General features: G+C 41.7%; 1 protein-coding gene across 2 annotated transcripts; it reads left to right on the top strand.

Moving 5' to 3' along the window:
* Positions 1-4,871: 4,871 nt before the first annotated feature.
* Positions 4,872-17,225, top strand: ccr6 (C-C motif chemokine receptor 6). Of its 2 annotated transcripts, none has more exons than XM_023952702.1 (2): positions 4,872-5,052; positions 15,204-17,225. In XM_023952702.1, exons 1-2 carry the CDS (start codon positions 5,050-5,052, stop codon positions 16,329-16,331), a joined length of 1,131 nt encoding a protein of 376 aa, XP_023808470.1. In that variant the 5' UTR covers positions 4,872-5,049; the 3' UTR covers positions 16,332-17,225. The 2 variants fall into 2 exon arrangements, with proteins under 2 accessions (XP_023808470.1, XP_011491404.1); XM_011493102.3 differs by lacking the exon at positions 4,872-5,052 and adding an exon at positions 5,311-5,753.
* Positions 17,226-21,862: the final 4,637 nt, after the last annotated feature.

Consider the following 21,862-nt stretch of genomic DNA (forward strand, 5'->3'; position numbering starts at 1 on the left):
TTACATATTTCATATTTGAAGATATGAACTTTTTATTTCAAGGGAGTGAAGGTTGCCACTCAGCCAAATAACATGGATAGTGCTAAATCCAAACCAGAAAACTGATGATCAGAAACAGCATCCGGTTGGGGGTGAAGGTGGGTGAAGTCGTGTGTCTGCACCGTCTCTGCTTCTAGTCAACGACCTGCAGCCTCACAGGAACAACGATGAACACTTTGGCAGCTTCCTCACTCGTTCTTTAACCTTCAGTGGAATCTGGAGACGTATTTTTGCAATAAAGCAGATGTATCATTACCACAAACTAACCGGAAATATAGCAGTCAGGCCTAGCTTTACGTTACTCCTCCCCACAAATCACCTCTACTCTTCATACTTTTTGGTAATGATGTTCAAAAATTGATGACTGTGAAGCATCAAAGAGTTATTTTTTTAGCTAATTCATCAATTGACTCAAAAGTTTTCAGCTTCAAACTTTAACTTCTTGTTGCCTTGTCAGCAAACAGCTTCAGTAAGTTCCAGGACATTTTTGCTTCAACTGCCTTTGGAAACTCGCTACACCAGATTCTTCTCACATTATCATAGGAAATGCAAATGTTCTATTCATCTACTTGACTAGTTATGTAATCTAGTTGACTTTCTAAAAGGATTGCTTTTGGTTTTACCTGTTCAGTGGGTTTACGTATTTCCTCCACCCTTTAATCAGAATTCCTCCTCATCGTTTTCACGCAGGATAGAAGTGGTTAAAAGGTTCTCCATTCCAATTGTCTCCATTTTGAAAGTTCCAGGTTGAATCTAATTCCTGCTTTCAGGTTTGATCCAGTTTTACCTGTTGTTACCTAAAGGTCTGATGTATTGTTTTCTTTAAAGCTACATTCACGCTGTGCATGTGTTGAGCATTCATCCGCTGGAGTTCACACAGCAGGGTAGGATTCTTTCCTTTTTCTACGTTTACTTGCGTTTGTCCGCCACCTCTTATCGAAAGAGGCTTGGTGGGGAAAGTTGTTGAATATGGAAACATTTGTGTCTCATAATTCAAAATAAAAGTCAATACCAGAAATGCTTTTTCATTTTCAAAATAAAGCTGCGTTGTTGCGAAAAATCGATCCGCCAAACAGCTTTTTCTTCTTCAACTGCTCATTCTGTCTTGTCATTAAAATAATAAAGAAAATGGTATTTGACATTTCATTTTCAAAATGTGAAGCAAAATCCAACTAGAAATATCTCACTTAAAATGGTTTAACCCTTGTGCTATCTTAGATGACCCCCCCCTTACATTGACGTGTTCTCCCTACCATGACAAAGGTGGATAAAGGTGGAAAGATTTCATGTAATCCATGGACACCAGTGAAGATCACAAATCATTGAAGAAAAAAGGTTCAGAGCACTGTCTAGTGGGTCTAGATGACCCAACTCCCAACGTTAAAGTGCCTAGGATAGCACAAGGGTTAAAGGTCACATGCAACCATGAAGGGTTGACCTGAACGGGTGCTGGGGGTCACAGCACCCATGGAGGTCATCCAGAGAATTCACGTGCAGCTGTATCTTGTAATGTTTGGACATTCCTCATAAAGAACAGAAAACAACAACAATAAAATAATAATAATGTCAAGTCATGCATGTTGTGTGAGTGATTAATTATGACTAATGCTGGCATGCAAATAATATTTTAAGCAGGTAATTATGACTTGTAATTAATAAATCTATTTTAAATCTAACCTAATAAGTCCTGTAAAAAATCTAATTTTGAGTTATTTCCCTTTAAATGTTTGACATTTTGGCGCAGCAAAAGATCAAAATGCAATTTAAAACATGAGTTCATGAGGGTTTTATTTTTTTAGGAAACAGACTTCCAACTTTTGCTTTTACACCAACAAGCAGTATTTTTTTCTAACTCCAACAATTAAGAAAAAAACAAAACCGCAGGTCCAGAGTGAACCTTAGAAAACATTAGGAACATTTTTCTGAGCAATCCAAAAAATATTGACCACAAACCTCATATTAGTACAACAATACAGATGTTGAATTAGGCCTCATTAATCCACAGTTTCCACAATGAACCACAACAGAAAAGACGAGTGATTTGATGGATTTCTTCAACCTGATTTTTGAATTTGATCATTTAGAGACTGGGATGAAGCAGAAGAGAAAGAGAACCTAAGAAGGACGAGACGAGACATGATGAGGAATTGAACTATTTCGTTTAGGGATTTTTGTTTCTTTGGAACAAACTTTTGCTTCATCATTTTAACGGAAACTGAAATCATTCTTTGTATCATTTATCATGATGTGATCAGCATATATCCTCCCATCGTAGAGGACACATTCCGTAAAGAACCTGTTATATGTGAAACTAATTAGGATTACAGATGTTTTAAGGCTGTAAAATTCTTCACTAAACACTTTCTTCCCTTTTCTCAGACAGATATGAACATGTTCATATGAGTTTAAACTCTCAAAGGTCAAAGTCATTTCTTTTGAATATTGGTTAGTAAAAGTTTATGTCAAGCTTTGACAGGAATTTGTCCTATTTAATATTTAAGTAAATTATGGAGATTTATTAGTTTGGATTAGGAAAGAAAGTTTATTTTTGTGCACTAAAAATCCAGTATGTTGCAGACTTTTCTTTTGTAAAATGTATTGAGAATACAGTGAAGTTGATAATCATTCACCCACATTTTACCACAATAGGTGAAGCAGGGGAGTACCAACAAGCGGTAAGCTACAAACCACACAGTTTATAATCAACAAATTGCTTGGTTTAATTTATTATTTAGAGATTATTTAATTCTATGTCTGATGTGGAGATTTAAATATTTGGAAGTTTGTCAAGTCTGAGATTAAATAATTCATGCAGGATTATTTTCAGACTTCCTCTGTGATTCACTTTTTGAGTTTTTGAGTTTTTTCTAAAAAAAGAGAAAGCAGAAAAGTTGAATGAAGTCCTGAACTGCTGAGACAGAACCTCCAACCCTGAAAAACCCAGAAGGCGGCAAAATGAAAGAGCGCAACTGAGAATGCGAGGCAGAGCCGCAGAGCGAGCGCCCACATGTACAGTAAGGTCACGGCGATTTACCTGACCTCTTTTCTGCAAACTTCCTCCCCATGTTCAAACACCTGAGAGCACACAACAGCGCAGCACCAGGCTTCTGATGGACCACAACTGGAGCACATTCGTAAGCCGAACCTCACCACCAAACCCCCCGCCGCCTTGCCTCTTTCACTTCATCTAACTATCTAATGTCAGGGAGTTGGAGGATGAAGATAAGATCAACTGAGACAGTCAGACAGAGACAGACTAAAGTGGGTCAGTGACAGAAACCTGAAGATGTTTGACTTTCATAGAGACAGTGGGGCAGCTGCTCTTCTTTTGGAGGAAATGTGGATGATGAGGTTCTGATATAACCCTTTGGGTGGATGATGAGGTTCTGATATAACCCTTTGGGTGGATGATGAGGTTCTGGTATAACCCTTTGGGTGGATGATGAGGTTCTGATATAACCCTTTGGGTGGATGATGAGGTTCTGGTATAACCCTTTAGGTAGATGATGAGGTTCTGATATAACCCTTTAGGTGGATGATGAGGTTCTGATATAACCCTTTGGGTGGATGATGAGGTTCTGATATAACCCTTTAGGTGGATGATGAGGTTCTGGTATAACCCTTTGGGTGGATGATGAGGTTCTGGTATAAACCTTTGGGTGGATGATGAGGTTCTGATATAACCCTTTAGGTGGATGATGAGGTTCTGGTATAACCCTTTAGGTAGATGATGAGGTTCTGATATAACCCTTTAGGTGGATGATGAGGTTCTGGTATAAACCTTTGGGTGGATGATGAGGTTCTGATATAACCCTTTAGGTGGATGATGAGGTTCTGGTATAACCCTTTAGGTAGATGATGAGGTTCTGATATAACCCTTTAGGTGGATGATGAGGTTCTGGTATAAACCTTTGGGTGGATGATGAGGTTCTGATATAACCCTTTGGGTGGATGATGAGGTTCTGTTATAACCCTTTAGGTGGATGATGAGGTTCTGATATAACCCTTTGGGTGGATGATGAGGTTCTGATATAACCCTTTGGGTGGATGATGAGGTTCTGATATAACCTTTTCGGTGGATGATGAGGTTCTGATATAACCCTTTGGGTGGATGATGAGGTTCTGATATAACCCTTTGGGTGGATGATGAGGTTCTGTTATAACCCTTTAGGTGGATGATGAGGTTCTGATATAACCCTTTGGGTGGATGATGAGGTTCTGATATAACCCTTTGGGTGGATGATGAGGTGCTGGTATAACCCTTTGGGTGGATGATGAGGTTCTGGTATAACCTTTTGGGTGGATGATGAGGTTCTGGTATAACCCTTTGGGTCGATGATGAGGTTCTGGTATAACCCTTTGGGTGGATGATGAGGTTCTGATATAACCCTTTGGGTGGATGATGAGGTTCTGATATAACCCTTTGGGTGGATGATGAGGTTCTGGTATAACCCTTTGGGTGGATGATGAGGTTCTGGTATAACCCTTTGGGTGGATGATGAGGTTCTGGTATAACCCTTTGGGTGGATGATGAGGTTCTGGTATAACCCTTTGGGTGGATGATGAGGTTCTGGTATAACCCTTTGGGTGGATGATGAGGTTCTGATATAACCCTTTGGGTGGATGATGAGGTTCTGGTATAACCCTTTGGGTGGATGATGAGGTTCTGGTATAACCCTTTGGGTGGATGATGAGGTTCTGGTATAACCCTTTGGGTGGATGATGAGGTTCTGGTATAACCCTTTGGGTGGATGATGAGGTTCTGGTATAACCCTTTGGGTGGATGATGAGGTTCTGGTATAACCCTTTGGGTGGATGATGAGGTTCTGATATATCCCTAGAGCAGTGATTCTTAACCATGGGGCCGCGGCCCAATCTCGGTCCGCGAGCGCCAACTAGTGGGCCGCGAAAAACATCTGTTCTGAACCTGTGGGCCGCGAGGGCCGCCACCTGTCTGTCACTGTCTCGCGCTGCTGCAGTTGTCCGGGCAAACGCTAGGAGATCCGATTGATGGTAAGACGTACTAATGTTCTCTCTGTTAATAACGTTAACTTTATAACGATCTATTTCGGTCAAAACTTAATGAAAGAGTAACTTAAACATATTATAACAACCCTGAATTAAATCAAAACTGCAGGCGGTCTGCGTCCCTCTCGTTCTGTCAGTTGCTGGACTAGCGGTAAGATCGGGCCTAAGACACAGTTTAAGAAAGAGCCTTTGGACCAGTGACGTGCGGTCAGGTGAGGCAAGGGGGAGCCTCACCTGTTATAATCGTGATGAAATAGAAAAAGGTAAATTAAGTAAATATTATTTTCCACTGATCTGTGTTATATATACATTTTCATTCAACTTAACACATTTTCCAAGGTTTCTGAGGTTAAAATCGCCGAATTTGAGCGTTCCGCGATCACAGACGGAGCTGAATATGTGAATCTCCGGGTGAGGCTCGGGAGCGCTGTGCCTCATGTCTGACGGCCAGACTCAATACAGAGACGTGCCGTGGACGCACTGCTATAGGCCTGCAGAAACGGCTTCAGGTGAGGCAAGCCTCACCAGCAGGGGGCAGACGTGAGCTGACAGCTGCTTTGTAGCTACACTAGTTCCGTAGAAACAGACAGAGGATGAGAAACTCATAAAATAAAGGAAAATAAGGAAGAATTTTTCACCAGATCACAGAGTTTTTGTGAAGAAGGATCGGCAGACAGACGCAAAAAGTGAGGACAAATATGTTTTTAAATGTTTGCTTTTTAAAAAAATAACATGGGAGTAAAAGTGGATAAAAATGTAAGTAAAATAATTTATTTTATTTTTATGATAATTTTCACAGACAATATTTGATAACTTATTAAAGCTCCAGAATTTGAAGTTGGAAAAATACCAGAAATCGTTACTGAGGGTCAAATGCGTGCTGAACACATCTTTATTCTTAAAGTGCATATGACTAATTTTTAACCAAGGAGAGTGTTCTATACATCTATAAAAGAAGTATTCTCTGTAGGACAAATATGATTTTGTGTATTTTATAAGATGTTAGCTGTTGTTGGATTAATGGTTAAATATTTAGCTCTTTCATTGTAAATCTGACTCCAGAGGAGTCAGTGCCTCACCAGTCATCAACCTCACCGCACGTCACTGCTTTGGACAGCTGCAAGACTATGTTCTTTCTTGGACTCCAACTTGTCTTGGAGTCTTACCGCAGACTGATGGCACAATGTCCATTTTATTTGTGTTAAAACTGTCGAAGATTTTTATTTTCTGTCCTCTGACTCGCAGCACAGTGCCGTTGACATTCTAGTGTGGTAATTGTTCTCTGATGCTACTTTTTATAGAATAAACGGGAGATCCTGATTACAAGAGTAAAGAAAACAGTTGCAGAAAACATGGAGAAGTTTTTAAAACGAAAAAATGAAGTACAAAGTTATGCCAGTCCCTCTTCAAAGGCGAAATTTATACGAAAATACAACCCTGATTTTATAAAGTTCGTCTTTGTGAACGGAGGCAGTGAGGCAGAGCCCAGAGCCCAGTGTGTTGAGTGTGGGCTAACATTATCCAATGAAGCACTAAAACCGTCAAAATTAAAGCACCATCTGGAAACCAAACATCCGAAGCTCATTGGAAAGCCAGTGGATTATTTCAAAAGAAAGGATGATGGGCTTCAGATGCAGAGGAGGTCTATCGTGTCACTGACTGGCGACGCTAAGTGTGCGTTAAAGGCCAGCTACCTCGTAGCCAGACGTGTGGCGCAGAGTAAGAAAGCGTTCACCATAGCGGAAGAACTGGTTCTGCCTGCCGCTGTGGACTTGTGCCGTGAGATGATTGGTGAGGCTGCAGCAAAGAAGCTCAAGACCATCCCGCTGTCGAATGACATTGTGAGTCACCGTATTGCTGACATGGCCTCAGACATTGAGCAGCAGCTTCTGGGGAGAATAAGAAAGAGCCCCTTTTTCTCTTTGCAGCTGGACGACTCGACTGACGTCACAAATGCTGCGCCGCTGTTGGTTTTTGTTCGCTACCGGTGGGATAGCTCTTTGCAAGAAGACATTCTGTTTTGTGGAGAACTTCCAACTCGGGCTACAGCTGAGGAATGTTTCCGCTGCATGGATAACTACTTCACTGAGAATGGCCTTGACTGGCAGAACTGTGTTGGAGTGTGCAGTGATGGCGCAGCGTCAATGACTGGCAGGCATCGCGGTGTCATCAAGCAGATACTTGATCTTGCGCCAGAAGCTAAATGGACCCATTGTTTTCTCCACCGTGAAAACCTTGCAGCAAAAAAAATGTCACCGGAGTTCCATGAGGCGATGGATGTCACTGTGAAAACCATCAACTTCATTAAAAGTAATGCTGTGAACTCCAGATGTTTTGCTCAACTTTGTGAGGGCATGGAAGCAGATCATGTCCAGCTGCTCTACCATAGTGAGGTGAGATGGCTCTCAAGAGGGCTTGTTCTCACACGGATCTTTGAGCTTAGGAAGGAAGTTTTCTCCTTTCTCACTGATAAGAAATCTCCTCTTGCACATCATTACACCAACGCCACATTCATAGCTAAACTTGCCTACCTCTCTGACATTTTTTCACTTCCGAACCAGCTGAACATCTCACTTCAAGGGAGAAATAGCAACATATTTTTGTTGCAGACAAAGTTCAAGCTTTCCAGAGAAAACTTTCTTTGTGGAGTAAGAGGGCCCATGAAGAGAGACTGGACATGTTTCCACTTTTGTAAGCATTTCGTAAGGTAATATTTTAATTAGAACTTAATTTAAGTGTCATTTACAGTTTATTTAATTTCAAAATTATATTTAGGTGTGCTTGCTTTATTACCACACAATTTTATTTATCAAAATCCCTTATAAATGTTTTTGGAATTCTAATTTGTGCTAAGCATGACAACTGTTCAGGGTGAAAATAAATGTCTTTGAGATGATCATATTGTAGCATTTTTTCCCACAAGATTGTACTTTAATAAACCATAAAATGACTTGATGTAATCATTAAACACAAATCGAATGAGATGTAGATCAATTTACATTAACATGTTATTTGAATGGGCCTTGAATCACGTTGTACGGGGAAAATTGGGCCCCAGTGTCAAAAAGGTTAAGCAACTCTGCCCTAGAGGACCAATCAAGATTTCATGTGGTCGTTCTAAATATCCATACATCCTCTATTCTGTGGAGGATCACAGAGATGCTGCATGGAGGCAAAAGTGAAGTCCATGCTGGATATATTATTTATGTTTCGATTATGTATATACTTTATTTTTTGCAGGGTATGGTGACAGTTTTTAATCTCATTGTACATGTGGACACTGACAATAAATGTATTTTGTTATATAGTTCACAAGTGTGCCTCCCCACAGTCATTGAAATCACATTATTTAAGTTTTTGCTTCACATAAAAATCTCAAATGGATTTTTCCAGTTTTTTTTTATTCTTTATGGTTAGGGCACACGTGTCAAACTCAAGGCACGGGGGCCAAATGTTGCCCGCCATGACACTTTATGTGGCCCGCGAGAGCATAAAAGTTTTTAATTTCTTAAAATAAAATTTCTTTTTAGTTGATTACATATTGTTTATGTGTAGCTGCTGTTGTGATTATTCAATGTTTGCAGGTCTCATGTGTGTATGCAGAGAAATTGTTGATTGATTGATTGATTGATTGATTGATTGATTGATTGATTGATTGATTTGATTTATTCAAGTGTCATGCACTAATGTGCCCAGCCCACACGGGCTTATATGACACTGAAAAACAAAATACACAATACATAAAGATACATCCCCATCACAAAAAAAATCCAATAACCCCCCTAATCAGAGTCTAACAGAATACATAGTGTCCATTCTTATTGTCCATGCCTTTGACACAAAATTTGCCAAACAAAAGATTTCATTTTCAAAAAGCCAACGTAAAATTTTGTCTTCAGATAACCAAAACAAATCAGGACATTTCTTTTCTATGACGTCATACATACAAAGTCTCTGTTTTTCATACAAAGTTGTCATCAAACCATCAGTTGGATGCAAGGCTGTGTGCAGCCTTTTTTTGTAAAATGTAACACTATAATACATGTTCTTTCTAGCTCTGTTTTATGTTATTTTTCTTTATTCACTTGGACAGTTTGATCGTGGATTTTTATAAGCGGACAAAATTTAAAAGGATTTATGCTAGAGTGACAAACAAACATATGTTTTCTATGCAAAAGTCATTGTCACTTTAACCCTTGTGCTATCTTAGATGACCCCCCCCTTCCATTGACGTGTTCTCCCTACCATGACAAAGGTGGATAAAGGTGGAAAGATTTCATGTAATCCATGGACACCAGTGAAGATCACAAATCATTGAAGAAAAAAGGTTCAGAGCACTGTCTAGTGGGTCTAGATGACCCAACTCCCAACGTTAAAGTGCCTAGGATAGCATAAGGGTTAAAAAGTTATTATAAATAAGCAATGAGTTATTTAACATTAAGGAGTAGTTACAATAGTTTTTCATTACATTTAGTTACATGTATAAGTTACATCTGGCCCTTTGAGGACAGCCGCTATTCTGATGTGGCCCTCAGTGAAAATGAGTTTGACACCCCTGGGTTAGGGTCAGAGACCCAAAGATAAACATTACAAAAGTGCCTAACAGTAGAGATGTTCTGCTCGAGCAGGCGGCTCAACTTTGTTTCGACTATTTTAAAGCAACAGTGTTACTGGTGACGAATCGAGGACTCGCTTCACATTGCATTTGATCACATGACTTTCTAAATGACGCTTCATTTCATTGTTCATGAATTGCCAACCATTCGCAGCAGTTCTGAATTCAGAGCAGGAGTTGTCAATGTGTCAGTTCTTCCAGGGTTTTGTTTGTAACTTTTTTATTTCATTGATTTTACCTTTTCTCTCACTATACACTCAACATCAACAGTGAAACACAGCGTAAAGAAGATGAGTGACACCAGGAAAATAAGCTAAATCTGGAACAATTTTTCTTTTATTGAGAAATTTAAGTCTGCAAGACATCAATGAGCCAATCCAAGGTCTTTGTGCCGATCCCATGCCCGGATAACCCTTGTGCTATCTTAGGCACTTTAACATTGGGAGTTGGGTCATCTAGACCCACTAGACAGTGCTCTGAACCTTTGTTCTTCAATGATTTGTGATCTTCACTGGTGTCCATGTACATGAAATCTTTCCACCTTTATCCACCTTTGTCATGGTAGGGAGAACACGTCAATGGAAGGGGGGGGGGTCATCTAAGATAGCACAAGGGATAAATACAGAGAGTTGTGTCAGGAAGGGCATCCAATGTAAAATCTTTGCCAAACCAAATATGTGAATCAGATTTATGATATCCATACCGGATTGATCGAGGCCCGGGTTAACAACGACCACCATCTGTGCTGTTCAACAACAGGGTACTGGGGGAAATTGGACTGCTGTTGGTTGAAGGAGATGAAGAATGCGGCATTGGTAGGAAGAGAGAGAAGAGGAAAGTCATGAGAGTTGGACTGAGAGTAGAGACATTGAATGTTGGAACTATGACAGAAAAAAGGTAGAGAGTTAGTTGACATGATGCAGAGGAGGAAGGTAGACATACTGTGTGTGCAGGAGACCAGGTGGAAAGGTAGCAAGGCCAGAAGTTTAGGAGCAGCATTCAAGTTGTTCTGTCATGGTGGAGATGGGAAGAGAAAAGGGGGAGGAGTTAACCTAAAGGAGGAGTTTGTTAGGAGTGTTGAAAAGGTAAAAAGAGTGTCAGATAGAGTGATGAGTCTGAAGATAGAAATGCAAGTTTTGAAAGACAGATGGAAATGGTTGTAGTGAATATGTTCTTTGAGAAGAGGCAGGAATATTGGGTGAACCATAAGTATGGAGGTAGAAGCACACAGATAGACTACATCTGGTGTGACCTGAAGGAGATCAATGACTACAAAGAAGTGGTATAGATTGTCAACAGACAGCATAGGATGGTGGTGTGTAGGATGACTCTGGTGATGAAGAAGATGAAGAAAGGGCAAAGGCAGAGAAGAGGACAATCTGGTGGAAGCTGAAAAAAGAAGAAGAAGCAGTGGAAACAGACTCTGGGTATTCAGGAGGTACTCCCAGATGACTGGATAACTACAGCTGATGAGATCAGGGAGACAGGTATGTGTGTACTTGGTGGTAGAATTAGGAGGTGCAGGAGTGTATATGGAGTAAAAGACAAGCTAAGGTTTTGTGTAACAGGAATTTTGGTGGACACAATTTTTGGTACCCCTCAGTTAAAGAAAGTCCACAATGCTCACTGAAATGAATTAAAACTTTCAAAAGTAACAATAAATTAAAATTTTGTCTCCAAAGACATTAAAGGTGAACTCCTAGATCAAGGTACATCAGTGTCAGATCGCACCATTCTTGGTTGTTTGAGCCAGAGTGGACTTCATGGGAGACAACCAAGGAGGACACCACTGTTGAAAGGAAATCATCAAAAAGCCAGACTGGAATTTGCAAAAATGCATGTTGACAAGCCAGAAAGCTTCTGGGAAAATGTCCTTTGGACAGATGAGACAAAACTGGAGCTTTTTGGTAAGGCACATCAGCTCTATGTTGGTAGCCTCAAGAATGAAGCATCCAACCAAAAGAACACTGTCCCTACTGTGAAACATGGAGGAGGCTCAGTTCTGTTTTGGAGCTGCTTTGCTGCATCTGGCACAAGGTGTCTTGAAGTTGAGTAAGATCTAATTAAAGCTCCAGATGATCAAGGCATTCTGGGTAGAAATGTGCTGCCTAGTGTCAGAAAGCTTGGTCCCAGTCACAGGTCATGGGTCTTCCAACAGGACAAAGATCCAAAACACACAGCCAAAAAACCCCAAGAATGGCTCAGAGAAAAGCGTTGGACTATTCTGAAGTGGCCTTCTATGAGCCCAGATCTGAATCCCATTGAACATCTGTGGAAGGAGCTGAAACATGCCATTTGGAGAAGACACCCGTCAAACCTGAGACAACTGGAGCAGTTTGCTCATGAGGAGTGGGCCAAAATACCTGTGGACAGGTGCAGAAGGCTCATTGACAAATACAGAAACCGTTTTGTTGCAGTGATTGCCTCAAAAGGTTGTTCAACAAAATATTAAGTTATGGGTACCATCATTAACTGAGGGGTACCAACAATTTTGTCCACTACTGTATATAGAGAGGGACCAGGTGGAGGGAATCAACACTGATGAGCAGCGAGGGCGGGTGGCTGCTGTCATGACAGTGCCCCTTGCTTAACAACCGGCACCTGATGGTCTTGCGGGTGGGTCAGGATGGTCTCTATGGAACTAGGAGATCAAATCAGGGTTGAGGATGAACCGAGCAGGAATCCAGGAACGTTCTTCAGGCCCATTGTCCTTCCAATCCACGTCCATGGCAGTAAGAACACAGCAGGCATCCAACCGTGTACCGGACCGCTGGTGGGGCATCGGCAGGAAGAACAAGGGAACTGGTTTTAACTGGCTTCACTTGGATACATGGATGGTGGGGTGTGTGCAGAGAGGAGGCGGAGACTGCTCTCCACCTGCAGGTTGAGTCGTTCGGATTGGCCATTAGACTGTGGATGAAAACCAGAGGATAGACTCACAGAGACACAGAGTAAATGACAGGACTCCGCCCAGAACTTGGCCATAAATTTGGGACCCTGGTCTGAGACAATACCTCTGTGAATGTCATGGATACAGATGACATTGTTGAAAAGATCCTCAGTGTTCTCCTTAGCTGTGTCTGGAAAGAGCAATTAAAGGCTCCATCTTAGAGATCCGGTCCACCACAGTCAGAATTACCATCATTCCGTCTGATGGTGGAAGCCCTGTGAAAAATTAGAGGGGCGACAGTGGCTCAGGTGGTTGAGCGGGTCGTCCAATGAACGAAGGGTTGGCGGTTCGATCCCCGCTCCCACCAGCCAAAATGTCGTTGTGTCCTTGGGCAAGACACTTCACCCTCCTTGCCTCCAGTGTGGCTCCACTGTGTGTGAATGCGCATGAATGATCCCGGTGATGGTCAGAGGGGCCGTAGGCGCGAAATGGCAGCCACGCCTCTGTCAGTCTGCCCCAGGGCAGCTGTGGCTACAACCATAGCTTACCATCACCAAGTATGAATGAGGAGTGAATGAATAATGGACATAATGTAAGCGCTTTGGGTGTCTTGAAAAGCACAGATAAATCCAATCCATTATTATTATTTATTATTATTAAAAAATCCAGGGAGATGTGAGACCGGGGCCTCCTAGGGACCAACAATGGCTGTAGCAATTGAGAAGGAGGAGATGTAGACGCTTTGACTTTAGCACACTCCGGGCAAGCAGAGAAATATTCGTTGATGTCTTCTCTGATGCTCGGAGGGAATTAGCATTGACGAGCAACAGTTGCGAAGGCAGGGTGGCTGCTGTCATAACAGTATCACTCGCTATCGGTAGTGACCCAAGCTCTTGTTGTCAAGTCTTTGTATGACCGGAGCTAGAGCTTGGTTCGTATAGGCAGCAGTAAGTCAGACTTGTTCCCGGTGCATGTTGGACTCTGGTAGGGGTGCCCTTTATCACCGGTTCTGTTCATAGTTTTCATGGACAGTAGGCCCAGCCAGGGGCAGGAGGGGGTCTGGTCTGAGGACCACAGAATTTCCTCTCTGCTCTTTGCAGATGATGTTGTCCTGTTGGCTTCATCGAGCCGGGACCTCCAGCGTCCATTGAGGCGGTTTGCAGCCGAGTATGAAGCGGCTGAGATGAGGGTCAGCACCACCAAATCTGAGGCCATGGTTCTCGACCGGGGATAGGTATTTTGCCACAAAATGGCAAATGCCTTGTACAGTGCACTAATTTGTAAGAAGTGAGGGAATTTGGACACAATCACGGTCTCTGCCAAGGTTCCCTTTGGCAAACTTCAGTCCAGCTTTAATGATTTTCTTGGAGAGAAAGTTAGTAAGGAGCCAGTACTCGTATATTTCTAAAAACTAGATCTCACCGTGTCCGCAGTCCAGCAAGAGCTTGAGCCTTTAGAGATCTAAGAGCCCTTTATGTCAGCATCACCTGTGCATTGTAAGTGCATGTAACTTCCATTATCCTCACTGATACTTCACAATATGTCTTTGTCACACCAGTTCATTTAACTCTAAAACAGGCAAATGTGTTTGGTAAATTTAGAGTTTCTGAGGCCTTCAAAGGAGATGAAATATTGGTGTAATGTTCAGTGGCCAAACAAAGTGGCACACATGGATATTTGACATTATGAGCATCAAAGATCTAAGTGAAACAACCTTTCCCAGATTCTTTTTTGTTTCTCCACAAATAAAGAATAATTATTGAAGAATAATTGTGTTCCTTCTTTGATTTTCAGTATCATCCGTATTACACTGATCATTAGGCATACTGTACATTTTAGATGGATAATATTCTCCCTGTTACAATGAAAATTAAAAAGTTGCTTTCTGATTAGTACATCATTCAGTTTTGAAAACAAAAACACTAATAAAACCTTAAATGAAAATAAATATACCAAAAAATATCTAATGCACACAATCATTCTATAATATAAATAAATGAATAAAAAGTTGCAACAGCTGCAGATTTTAACTTTTTGACATTATTTCTATGTTATGCTCTGTTTTTGTATTGCATTTCGTTAAAAACTACCAGTTATTTTTTCTTGCGTTGTTTAACCCGCACCATCTGTCTGAAGTCAAAACAGGGGGGGGGGTCTGGGGTGAGAAGTGCCTCTGATGAGGTTCTGTGCTCCGTTGAGGCAGCGTGAGCTGTGGAGGGTCTCCAGGGTGGGGGAGGGCAGCCAAGAATCTTTTGGGGCGGTGTTGATGACCTGTTGGAGGTCCTACCTCTGAACCATTGTACAGCTGCTGAATTAATGCATTTACAGTATGTCAATATGCCTTCTATGGTGGCACATTAGATGGTCACCAGCAGATGTTTTTTTCTGAGCAACTCAGGAAGTTCAGGCTCTACTGGACTTTTTTCAACAGCTCAGTGCTCCAGCTCTCCTCTATGTGGTATCCCAGGAAGTCTGCCTCACTCTCCTCGGAGACCAATGATCAATAGTGGAGGAATATTTTTCTTTTTTCCTCCTGCAGTATATTTATTCTATTATTATGTGTATATATTTTAATATTTTATATATATTAATTATATTATTAAATCTTGACCTTCTTTCATCTTGTTACAGATTAAGAAGATGGATTACTTAGAGGAAGACCTTGCCGGCAACTTCACTTTTGATTACGAAGAGCCATGTGTATACAGTCTGAACAGCAGCATGGACAGAAAGGTTTTGCCGTTTGTTCACTCCATCATCTGTGCTCTAGGCCTGGTGGGGAATAGTCTGGTCATCATCACCTACGCTCTGTACAAAAGGGCCAAGTCCATGACTGACCTCTACCTGCTCAATGTTGCCATTGCTGACCTGCTTTTTGTGCTTTCACTGCCGCTGATCATCTACAATGAGATAACATCCTGGTCCATGGGCTGGCTTTCCTGCAAGCTGCTGCGCGGCTCCTACAGTGTCAATCTGTACAGCGGCATGCTGCTGCTGGGCTGCATCAGCATAGACCGTTACCTTGCCATCGTGCAGGCCCGCCGGAGCTTCAGGCTGCGCTCGTTGTCCTACAGCCGCCTGATCTGCGCCCTCATCTGGGTGTTCGCTGTCCTTGTGTCCATCCCAACCTTTTACTTCTACCAGCGATACGAGCCGTTCGAAAACAGCACTTTCTTTCTTCCAAACGAAGAGGAGAATGAGCCCGATGACCATCATTACGTGTGCGACTTCAAACATGACGACAGAAATTTGGCTCCCTATTTTAAAGTGATGATCCCAAGCATCCAGCTGGGAGTCGGCTTCTTCCTGCCACTGTTAATCATGATCTTCTGCTACACCTCCATCATCGTCACACTAATGAAAGCTAAAAACTTCCAGCGACACAAAGCGGTGCGGGTGGTGTTGGCTGTGGTGGTGGTGTTTGTCATTTGCCACCTTCCCTATAACATCTCTCTGCTGTACCACACCATCAACATGTTCGACGTGGTGAAGTGCCAAGTTGCAGATACTTTGAAAGTGACCCAGAATGCTCTGCAAGCTGTTGCCTACCTGCACTGCTGCCTGAACCCGGTTCTTTATGCTTTTGTTGGAGTTAAGTTCAGGAACCATTTCAGGAGGATCTTTAGAGACCTGTTCTGCCTCAGTAAAAAGTACATGACCCAGCGCCGCTTCTCCAGGGTCACCTCCGACATGTACATGTCCTCCATCCGCCGCTCTGTGGAGGGATCTGGTGACAGCAACTTGTCTTTCACCATGTAAGGTGTAGAGCTTCAGCTTTAAGGGTCTACAAGTTGGAAGTGGACTTATGCTGAGTTGGCTGTGAAACAACAAAGATCCAAGAAGACTGTCTCTGAAGGATCTTTGAAGGAGAACGCATCTGCATCTTTATTCTATGATTGGAAACAAAAACATGCTAACTGCCTTCTTTTTTTTTCTGCTAATGACATTCTGTGAGCTGTGTTTTAGAAACTGAAACTGTGTGTTTATGATTAAAGGGCATCAATATTTGCATCATATCCCACAGTGGAACATCCTCACACTGATGGTTTACAGACTTGGGGTTTATTCTGTCCAACAGACATGAACTGTGCGAATCAAAGTCTCAGTTCTTTGTTCTAACCTGTACAACTTGCTGTCCGAGCAGACACACCCGCCCACAAATCAATCTCATTGATTTAGTGTACAGTTAAAGCTCCATGTGTGCTCTTATTGATTTTAATAAAAGCTTTTTTTTAATTCATACTTGTTTTGTTTTGTCAAGCAGCTCAGCATGACAGACTGTTTCATGACAGACAATTTTCATGTAACAACAGAGGTAGATTACTGACAGTCAAACCTTCCATCTCTTATTCATCAAATATTGTTTACTTTAAGGTCAGATAGTTGTGATGGTTGGGGGTGGGGTTAACAACTCAAAGAATGCAGACAAGCAAATAAGGCCAGAATAGAGCAGAAACCACTAAAATACAGTGAGGTAAATATATATTTGAACACCCTGTTATGTTATAAGCTCTCACACGACGTCATGGACAGTTTCATCTTAAGTGCATGTCCATGTGAGACATCATTTAAAAGAATCTGGAAATCGCATTGCATGATTTTTTTCAATAATGTATTTGTATGCTACTGCTGTAAATAAATATTTGAACACCTGTCTGTTGTGATATGTCTGTCATACAGTGAAAATAGTTCCCTACGCGGAGGGATACAGAGATTGCCTTTTCACCAGGGCTTTCATTCTACATGTATGGCTGATACATTGGAAGTGAATAAAGCTGCAAGGTTCCTCCATAAGTGACTTCATGGTGGCAGCGGAAAACTGAGATTGACCAAAAGAAAAAACGAGAAGAGAGAAGAATTTGCCGGACGCGAACTGAAGCGGCAACTTGTCCGTGGATAAGTGACGTTCTGCTGCTAGCTAACTGGACGTGTAGCCTGCTGGTTCGAGATGGTGTCACATCTTCCTACTATGAACTGGTCCGACCCGGACCTGGATGAGGCAATTTCATTATTCTAGCAAAAAATGTGCCTGTACCTAGAGGATGAGGAAATCTCAGATGGAGAAATACAAGTTAGGAAAATGTGCAGAGGCATCGGAGATGAGGGGCTAAAGAGGCTAAATGCTAGCGGTCTAACGGCAGATGAAAAGAAAGTCCCGGCAAATCTGTGGAAGTGTTTTGAAGGACAATTAAAGCTGGATGTCAACTTCAGAATTCACAGACTGCATCTTATGCAATATAGACAGAAACCAGGCGAGAGTATTGATGATTTTATAACCAGAGCGAGAACTCTTGTACTAAAATGTCAATTCACAGATGAAGAACTCCATGAACGCCTGATTGAGCTGATCATAGCCAGCACGCTACATGAAGCTTTCAGAAATGAGCTCTACAGCAAGCCTCAAGGTTGTTCTCTAGCCGAAGTCCTGACTGAAGGACGAAAACATGAAGCTCTCACAGCAGGAAATCTCCAACTTCACCAACTTGAGGTATGCAAAACAGAGCAAAAGGAAAGAGTGGATGTTATCACCAAAGGCAGGGGAAGGTTTTGCCAAAGATGTGGATCAGATCATAAGCCACCACAACGTCCTGCTTTTAATGATACGTGTCACCTATGTGGCTAAACGGGACACTGGGCCAAGTGCTGCAGAAAAAGAAAAAAAATGAAATCCAAAAAAAAAATGCATCCACAGCATTGATGCAAAAATGGCAAGAGAAGAGGCTTACACAATTCTCAATGTAAAACCACCCAACTTATCGGGCCAGAAAAGCACACTTAGCTTGAAAATCGACAGATGTGTCAGGGAACACCCTGCCTCTGGGTACATACAGACAAATGTACGGCAGAGGCAGACAGGCGATGAACAGACTCCAAACAAGCCTTGCAAAACTTTCAGCCTACAGCGGACACAGGATCCGATGCTATGGGAAAATAAACATCCCATGTCAATGGAAACATTCAGAGTGGATTAACGCCATATTTTGTGTTGTGGATGTACCAGGTCCAGCAATATTTGGACTGCCCACATGCGAAGCTCTCAACCTTGTCACTGTAAACGTGGACTCTATTGCTTTTTTTTTTATTTAACATGGCCAAGACCAAAGAGCTGTCACATTACACAAGAGACAAAATTGTAGAATAGAATCAAATAGAATATCTTTATTTATATAACACTAAAACCCAGAACGAATTACAAAGTGCCTTGCAAAAGGAGCATAAAATCATATCAAAACTCAAAAAAGTAATAAAATACAATAATAATGAAACAAAACACAGTCAAACAGAGAAAAGCAAGGAATAAAATCAACTAAAAGTTCTCCTTAATAACAATCTCTTGACCTGAGATTTAAAACAATCAACTGAGTCAATCTTACGCAACGACCATGGTAGGGAGTTCCAATGATGAGGAGCAACAGCTTCAAAAGAGAGATCTCCTCTAGTCTTAAAGAGGTTTTTTTAAACGCTTAAAAGATTTTGGTTGGTTGTTCGGTTAAAAGGTCAGATATGTACGTTGGAGCTTGTCCTAAAAGGCCCTAAAAACCAAAAGTAGAATTTTAAAATCAATTTGAAATTTGACTGGTAACCAATGTAAAGCAGACAGCAGAGGAGTGATATGTGTCCGTTTACTGGTTCCTGTTAAAAGCCTCTCTGCAGAGTTTTGGACAAGCTGAAGACAGTTTAGGGAACGTTTGTTAAAACAGGTAAAAACAGAGTTGCAGTAATCTAAACGAGAAGAAATAAAAGCATGGATAATTTTTCCCGAGTCAGATTGAAACAAAACACTTTTTATTTTTGCCCCACTCCTCAGATAATAAAAACAGCTGTTTTATGATCTCTTTTGAGTGACCTTCCAGGGACATAGACCTGTCAAACAACACCCCAATTTCTGAAGCTTGACTGGACAAAAGAGCTCACAGGCCTAAGGTGTTGTCTGATTGAAAGGATTTTATGTTCTGGGGCAAAAATCAGCGTCTCGGTTTTCTGGGTGTTTAAAACTTAATGATTATTGGTCAGCCATATTTATTCCTCGTTAATCAATTCAACAAATTTCGTAGTTTGTTGTAATCGTTTTCTGGGAAAGAACAGTAGAGCTGGATATCGTGTGCACAGAAATGATATGAGATGAGGCTGAATTCATTAATAAGTTTTCCAAGAGGAATCATACATAAAATGAATAGCATTGAGCCAAGTACAGAACCCTGGGGAATGCCACAAGTTATTTTTTCAATTTCAGAGCTTGAGAAACTGACAGCCACATTAAAAGTTGTTCCACTAAGATACAAAATAAACCAATTTAAAACCACAGTCTTTGTGAAGACGTTCAATTAAAATGTTATGATCCACAGTGTCAAAAGCAGATTTCCAGTCTAAAAGTACGAGGACAGTATATGTAACTCTATGAACCACTTTACATTGAATGATACAGGGCACATATTGATGAGGAGTGAAATCGTCCAAGGACAGATCTCCACTGATCATCATTTATGTCCACCTGGAGCTCTTCTGGCCAAGCCACGTGTAGATGGTCAGATGTTGAATTAAGGGTGGATAGTAAGAGGTTATAAATTTTTGATATTGTAGCCTTCAGGGAGGGAGGGAGCCGGTTTAGCTCGTGCTGGTTTGCGGCGCCTTCCGTCCGTGCAACCAGGGTTCGACTCCGGGCTGCTCCCTATTCCCTTCTCCACCTCCGTGCCGGTTCCAAGCCCGGTTTGAGAAGGTTGCGTCAGGAAGGGCATCCGGCGTAAAACATTGCCAAGTTTACCATGCGACTTGTTCGCTGTGGCGACCCCTGATGGGAGAAGCCGAAAGAGGAAGAAGAGCCTTCAGGGAGGGGTTGATCGGCATGAAAGTATCAGTCATAGTGGCTGTTGTGTCATAGCTAGCAAGACAAAACAGACCCAGACGCTGGAACCCGAAGGAAACACAGGTGAGTTTTGGGGTGAGTAAGAAAGTTTATTTTTCTTGATCCTGTATGGTTGTAGGCGTAGCAGGAAAACCCGAAGAGGACCCGTGACATGGCTGGTTTGTTGTCCGTGGCTCGTGGCGTCACTGGAGGATACGACTGTGGCTCGTGTACGGTGGCCCAGAAGGGTCACAACACAACACATTAACTTTATACACAACACACTAACTTTACACACAACACACTAACTTTACACACAACACAATAACTTTACACACAAAACACTAACTTTACACACAACAGATTAACTTTACACACAACACATTAACTTTACACACAACACATTAACTTAACACACAACACATTAACTCACAACATAACACAATAACTCACAACACAACACAATAACTCACAACACAACACATTAACTCACAACACAACACAATAACTCACAACACAACACATTAACTCATGGCCCAGAAGGGTCACAACACAACACATTAACTTACCTCACAACACATTAACTCACAACGGAAGTAAAGCAGCAATTGAAGTGCTTTTATTCTGAAATTTCTACTGGGCTGAGCAGCTAACTACCTAACAGAAAGTAATGTCACAGTGAGCTGTGGAGGGAGCTGCACGCGCGCTCCTCTCCTCTCCTTTTTTCCACTCCGTCCTCTCACACAGGCACGTGCAGTCCCCAACACACACGCACACACAGGACGGTGCGGAAAAAAGGAGAGGAGAGGAGCGCGCGTGCAGCGACAGAGGGGGGTGTCAGAGCGGAGGGAGGAGTGTGTGTTCATATTGTGTGTGTTTAGAGGAGGGAGAACCGTAGTAAAAACAAAGTTTCTGGCAACACTGCTGCTAGCTTCTCTTGTAGCAATAACATGCTCCCTCCACAGCTCACTGTGACATTACTTTCTGTTAGGTAGTTAGCTGCTCAGCCCAGTAGAAATTTCAGAATAAAAGCACTTCAATTGCTGCTTTACTTCCGTTGTGAGTTAATGTGTTGTGAGGTAAGTTAATGTGTTGTGTTGTGACCCCTCTGGGCCATGAGTTAATGTGTTGTGTTGTGAGTTAATGTGTTGTGTTGTGAGTTATTGTGTTGTGTTGTGAGTTAATGTGTTGTGTTGTGAGTTATTGTGTTGTGTTGTGAGTTATTGTGTTGTGTTGTGAGTTAATGTGTTGTGTTGTGAGTTAATGTGTTGTGTTGTGAGCTATTGTGTTGTGTTGTGTGTTAAGTTAATGTGTTGTGTGTTAAGTTAATGTGTTGTGTGTAAAGTTAATGTGTTGTGTGTAAAGTTAATGTGTTGTGTGTAAAGTTAGTGTGTTGTGTGTAAAGTTAGTGTGTTGTGTATAAAGTTAATGTGTTGTGTGTAAAGTT

The sequence above is a fragment of the Oryzias latipes genome, chromosome 24 (assembly GCF_002234675.1).
Source record: "Oryzias latipes chromosome 24, ASM223467v1".
In the NCBI taxonomy this organism is placed as follows: Eukaryota; Metazoa; Chordata; class Actinopteri; order Beloniformes; family Adrianichthyidae; genus Oryzias; species Oryzias latipes.